The sequence below is a fragment of the Carassius auratus genome, chromosome 13 (genome assembly GCF_003368295.1).
Source record: "Carassius auratus strain Wakin chromosome 13, ASM336829v1, whole genome shotgun sequence".
Lineage (NCBI taxonomy): Eukaryota > Metazoa > Chordata > Actinopteri > Cypriniformes > Cyprinidae > Carassius > Carassius auratus.
This window is the reverse complement of record NC_039255.1, coordinates 18,310,951-18,316,930: the sequence shown is the minus strand read 5'-3', so window position 1 is coordinate 18,316,930 and position 5,980 is coordinate 18,310,951. Positions and strand designations below refer to the sequence as shown.

Genomic DNA, 5,980 nt, shown 5'->3' with positions numbered 1-5,980 from the left:
ACCACTTAATGTCTGCAACTTAATGTCTGCAAATGTTATGGTTTATTTTGATAAATCATAATGTCCTCAACTTTTACTACAAATGTTTTGCACAAGTGTTTTCGGCTGCTTCAGGCAGCTCTGTAAATTACTATTTAGTCATGCATAAACATTACGATATGAAATATATGAAAATACATTTGCATTTAAATAATATGAATTACGAACCCCACCCCCCACCCCTCAAAAAAAAAAAATCCCGTTTAAGGGTAATATGGAGTGCTTGGTATCTGGTTCATAAACTCATTCGTCATGCAGACAATAAAGAGAAGAAAAAAAATTGCCCGATGCTGAAAATGTATGGTTACCCTTCTCTGCCCTAATAACTCACGCGGTGTCACGCGCTGACAGCTTGGGCAGAAAACAGTCATACATCTTTACATACTGAAGAAAGACTCTTGTTAAAATGGCCGATATCAACACTAGTGTCTGTTTGAATCTGTTGTATAAGCAAAAGGAAAAAAAATACAGCAGTCTTCCCACTATTTCCACTTTCAAAAACATAGCCTATACAAATAGCCTGTGTAATGTTAATGTAAATCAAGACTGAAAAAGGCTGCTCAATGACATTTTTTCCTATTTCTTTTAAATCTAAATTAAAGGGTTTTAAAAATTGTAACCAAACAGTGTGCATCTCTTCGAACAAGGCCTGTGTGTTATATGGCTAAATAATTATAACTTTCTAAATATTAGAACATGTAAACTACTTTAAAAAAGCCAAATGCAATCAATTAATATTGATTTTTGGAGAGAGAGCGTGTGTGAGAGTGAGATAGGATGAATAATTAGCTCAAACGTTTATAAGCTTTTATAACAAAACTGTTTATGTTTCTAAGTTAGTTGCACTTAGAAGATTTGAGCATTATATTTTTATGAAGAAGAGGTGGTGAGATGTTTGTGTAGAGATTTAAGTTTAATAAACCGAAATAAAACCGCGTTTTAGGATTAGGGTAAACCAGCAGAGTTTCTTGTTTGTCATAGATCAGGGTTATCTGTCTCAATGTCTCTGACATGCTCCAACAAAAAGTACATTTCTTTCACGCTGATGACTGTCCACTCCAGGTTTTCTTGCTCTCCTAGATGACCTGTCAAGCGGATTACTGCAGAAAGAGATTAATGGTGGAGGCGGGTTGCAATAATAATCGTTTTGTTTGATGTGACAACTTTGATAGGCGTTGATTTACTTACAAACTGATAGGCTTTTAATTGAGCGCCTCCATCCAGTGAGAGATGAAAGGCAAAGCGCATTGAAAAGCTGCCCGATTGCCCCGCAGCCTCAATACTGATCAGCCGTCTCAGCGGTGAATAGTTCAAGGCATTTCAAACTTTTCTCAAAGGTCTGACACACCATTTCTCTTTCTTTTATATCTTTTTGTATTGTCAAATAAAATTAATAATTGTATTGTGTGTAAATAAAATGTAGTTGACATGAATGAAAAAAAAAACTGTCTGGACTTTTATTATTAATAATAATATTATTATATTCTCGTTTCTTTTAGCATTCCAAGTAAGTTTTGTTGGGTTTTGCCTGAGGCGATCAGATACCAGCGAAGTTCACATTAGTGCAAAACATGTATCCGGAAAAAACCTGAAACTGTATGAGACAAGGACCATGTAATTTGAAGAAGCTATCATGTACACCTGTCTGAAACTTAGTCTCAGCATGTTTAAAACGGGTCTTACTGCTCGTGCAGTTACACAATGTTTATTTTTAATTCAGTATCCACTTGAAGAAGAAAATAGCCTAAATTAAAACAAAACTAAAAACTAGGGGTCAGCCTTTATTTGTATAGCCTATACAGTAAGCAAAAATAAATAAATTAATTAGCCTAATTAAAAACATGCCCCGTGTTATTTTAGAACGTTTTCGAAGTAAAATGATTATCATATTCATTTTTCATATATAAATCGGGCAATAAATAAAAAATGGGTTGTTTTACTGTATTAAATGACCAATGGTTGATTTTCTGTTTTTGCCTCGATTCATGGGGAATGGGTACTTGTCTTTTAAAAACAAAAACCTTTCCAAACTGAATAAAGCAGAGAAACTACATGCCCCTCAAATTATAAGTGACTCTTCTCCGGGATGCTGCCCTTGCCCTTTTCTCCGTCACTCGCGGCACATTACCAGCTTCAAAAACTGACATGAAGTAAGAAAAGGATTGACAGCAACTGACAAATAACTGATTGATTGCGGTCGAGCAGAATTGACAGTTGACGGAGGGGTGGGATAGAAATAGATGGGCGGTGTACATCATATTGAAAACATGTGACATTCACATCCCTCTATCACTGCATTGGTCTGCTCTTGTCAACGCTTGTCTGATTGGGGAATTCAAACACTACAAGTTGATCTTATGTTTGTGGTTTGATGTTTTCAGCCCACTCGTATAACAGTAAAAAAAAGACAATGCACACGGCATCTTGGAAGAAGATTACATTTAATTTTATACAACAACAAAAAAAAAAGTATTAAATCAAAAGGCTATATCGTCCCTCATACAAAGGGCTGTATAATAATAATAATAATAAATACATTTATAAAAATCCCCAAAACTTTGTTATATTTCTTTTTTTGTTGGTGGTGTTATCAATAAAAAGCGAGGCTTTTATTTAAAAAGAAAAAAAATTCAAATCAGACGAAGAATAAAGCTTTGAGATGGAATCATTTTTTCACACTTAATTTATATTTTAAAAAGATGGCAACTCCGAGGCAATCTGCTCGTGGAAATGAATAAAGAGCATTTTAGATCAAATTGTTGGACACAGGCAGCGGCGTTTACGACAACCTACATGTTGAGTAAAATCTCCTCCCCCAAGTTGTCAAAATAGAGGCTCTTGTAGGAGGAACGTCACATCCCCTTGACCCTCCAATCACCTCGGGGTCCCATTTGATTGGAAGGCGGCAAGGGCTTTAATCTCGGACTAATTCAGCTGCTTTTGAAGTGAAAATTTCTACCAGTTCTTGGTTTGGAAGGACGAGCGCGCGGACCTACGGGAAGAGACAGAGCGCGCGCTATGCCTGTGGTGTCACACGCGGCTCCGGATCTGCGATAACCTTGCGCTCTGCTCCACACGGATTATACCATTTATCTTTATTTCTGCTATTTGAAAGAAGATTGCGGCGTAGTTTTTATTTATGAATCTGATAAATGAAATACCAACTAAATACATGAGAATTGGGTCATGATCACATCGCCCTCTGCTTCTGCTTCAAGAAATAGTGATACTGATCGAGTCTGGGAAAGCAGCCGCAGCTCTCGGAATAACAGCTCCGCGGTCGTCTGCAAGCCTTTTCTCCATTCCGTCCCTCCTTCGGACCCTTTACGGCAAGCTAACCGACTTCCCATAAAGATTTTGAAAATGCTTACTGCACGCACAGGACACATTTTACACCCTGAATATCTTCAGCCATTGCCATCCACCCCGGTCAGTCCAATCGAGGTAAGATGAGAACTCGACGGGTTTTTTAAGATGTATGTTATCAGAATAAATCCGCATTGTCTTGTTCCCGGAGAAATGACGGGACATTACTGGAATCTAGGATTGAACGTAGCGGAGGATAAAATTAATAAAACTTTGTATCTAACATTGTATTTTAATTTGATCAGTTTTTCTCTTTAATCCAGCCAACATCGTAAACGCGCTTTTGGCACAGGATATTTACTCTTTCAGTCCGTTTTGCGCGATGCGCACATTCCCGAATCTCTTAAAACGTTGAAATAGAAGCGAAGAATCGTCTAATGTAGTTTATTTGTTGTGTATTTTGACAAATGCGTTGCAGTGATTGCGCTTGCACACATTTGATGTATCTAAATCTTTTATTTTTTATCTATCCTCGCAGCTCGATGCCAAGAAAAGTCCTCTGGCTCTTCTTGCGCAAACATGCTCTCAGATCGGTAAACCGGACCCTCCACCCTCCTCCAAACTCTCCTCGGTGACATCAAACGGATCTAACGAGAAAGAGTCCAAATCTGGTCCTTTAAAACTGAGTGACATCGGTGTGGAAGACAAATCCAGCTTTAAGCCGTACTCGAAGCCATCGGATAAGAAGGACTCGTGTTCTGGGGTGTCGAACGGAGAGAAGTCTGGTTTCCGTGTGCCTAGCGCCACCTGCCAGCCGTTCACTCCCAGGACTGGCAGCCCGAATTCCAGCACTTCGGCTTCCCCGATGCCGTCAGACGGGAAAGGAGAGAGAGATGAAAAGAAAGAGTCTGATTGTAATAAAAACTGCTCCTCTGATGGATCTGCGCCGACCAGCGTCAGCCACAGCCGGATAAGCGTGAGCTGTGCGGGGATTAACGTGGAAGTCAACCAGCACCAGGATACCACATCAGGATCCAAAGCAGCGACGTCGGAGTCCATGTGTGTCACCTCTTCTTCCTCAGCCTCGGTCCTGGGGTCAGGACTGGTAGCCCCCGTTTCCCCGTACAAACCCGGCCAGACTGTTTTCCCTCTACCCCCGGCTGGCATGACATACCCTGGAAGTTTAGCAGGGGCCTACGCCGGCTACCCTCAACACTTTCTGCCCCACGGTGGAAGTCTAGTCAATGCGCAGCTCGCCAGCTCGCTGGGCTGCAGTAAAGCTGGCTCAAGCCCCCTCGCCGGGGCATCCCCTCCATCCATAATGTCTGCTAGCCTTTGTAGAGACCCTTATTGCTTGAGTTACCACTGTGCCAGCCACTTAGCCGGTGCAGCCGGAGCTTCCTGCGCACACGACTCGGCGACCGCGGCTGCTTTGAAGTCCGGATATCCACTCATGTACCAAACACACCCTTTGCACGGTGTTCACTCCTCGCCGCCATCTTTTGGTGGACACCCTTTGTATCCCTATGGCTTCATGCTGCCCAACGACCCTCTACCGCATGTGTGTAACTGGGTGTCAGCTAATGGACCTTGTGACAAGCGTTTCTCGTCCTCCGAAGAACTTCTTAACCACCTGCGGACGCACACCGCGTTCACCGGGACCGAAAAGTTGATATCGGGTTATCACAGTTCATCATCGTTAGCTAGTGCTGCCGCCGCAGCTATGGCGTGCCACATGCACATGCCGCCCTCAGGAGCCCCTGGGAGCCCCGGGACACTGGCACTTAGGAGCCCGCATCACGCGTTAGGACTAAGCAGCCGCTATCACCCGTATTCAAAGAGTCCGTTGCCTACTCCCGGCGCACCGGTTCCGGTACCTGCCGCCACCGGTCCTTATTACTCTCCCTATGCACTGTACGGTCAGAGACTCACCACAGCATCCGCGCTTGGATACCAGTAAACAAAATCAGACTCAAATTTATAGATTATAAAGATTGAAATATAAATACTTTTATATCATCGCTGAAGGACTGGATCCGTGGACTCACTGTATTTATTTATGTCAGCTTAAAGCGGACGATAATAAAATGAAAATATTTGAGCAACTCAAGTGCATTACATCTGAACTGAACTCTGTAGATAACGTGAAACACATGTTCGAGTACTAATAAAATAGGGGTCTTCAGTTGGATGTTGATTTGGAATTGCTATGATTGTATTGTTCGTTATTATTTAATGTCTCATTGAAAAGATAATTTACATGCATGTTTGTTTCTTAAATCCCACGTTGTCCACATGATTTGAAATTGCCGTTATTTTTCAGATCACCACGGAGAGAGAATTGGTATTTTTTGTATGTATTCTGGAAAATAAGAAACAACTCTGTTCCATATTTCTGTCTTCAGTATTCATTAACTTAACATCACCAAAACTGAACTCGAACTAAATTCTGTCATTTAAGGATACTGATTTTGCATTTTTAAATACAAATCATGTCATTTCCATGGTTTCAACCTTGCAACAGTTTTGCTAAATGATTTAACTGCGCATAAGAGTTCAAATTATGAATGTATTCGTTGGTGTCTGAGAGATTTTTTTTTATTTATTAGGCTATTATAATTTTTGATTTATTTAT

The 5,980-nt window shown here is 41.0% G+C and overlaps 1 protein-coding gene across 1 annotated transcript; it reads left to right on the top strand.

Annotated features, from left to right (window-relative positions):
* The first annotated feature begins 2,800 nt into the window (after window positions 1-2,800).
* On the top strand, window positions 2,801-5,737 carry LOC113112949 (zinc finger protein 503-like). Its single transcript, XM_026278905.1, has 2 exons — window positions 2,801-3,483; window positions 3,884-5,737. The coding sequence occupies exons 1-2, from the start codon at window positions 3,226-3,228 to the stop codon at window positions 5,303-5,305; spliced, it is 1,680 nt and encodes a 559-aa protein (XP_026134690.1). The 5' UTR covers window positions 2,801-3,225; the 3' UTR covers window positions 5,306-5,737.
* Window positions 5,738-5,980: the final 243 nt, after the last annotated feature.

Coding starts and splice junctions, on each gene's coding strand:
- LOC113112949 (XM_026278905.1), top strand. CDS start 3,226: ATGATCACATCGCCCTCTGCTTCTGCTTCAAGAAATAGTGATACTGAT. Junction 3,484..3,883: donor CCCCGGTCAGTCCAATCGAG/GTAAGATGAGAA, acceptor CTATCCTCGCAG/CTCGATGCCAAGAAAAGTCC.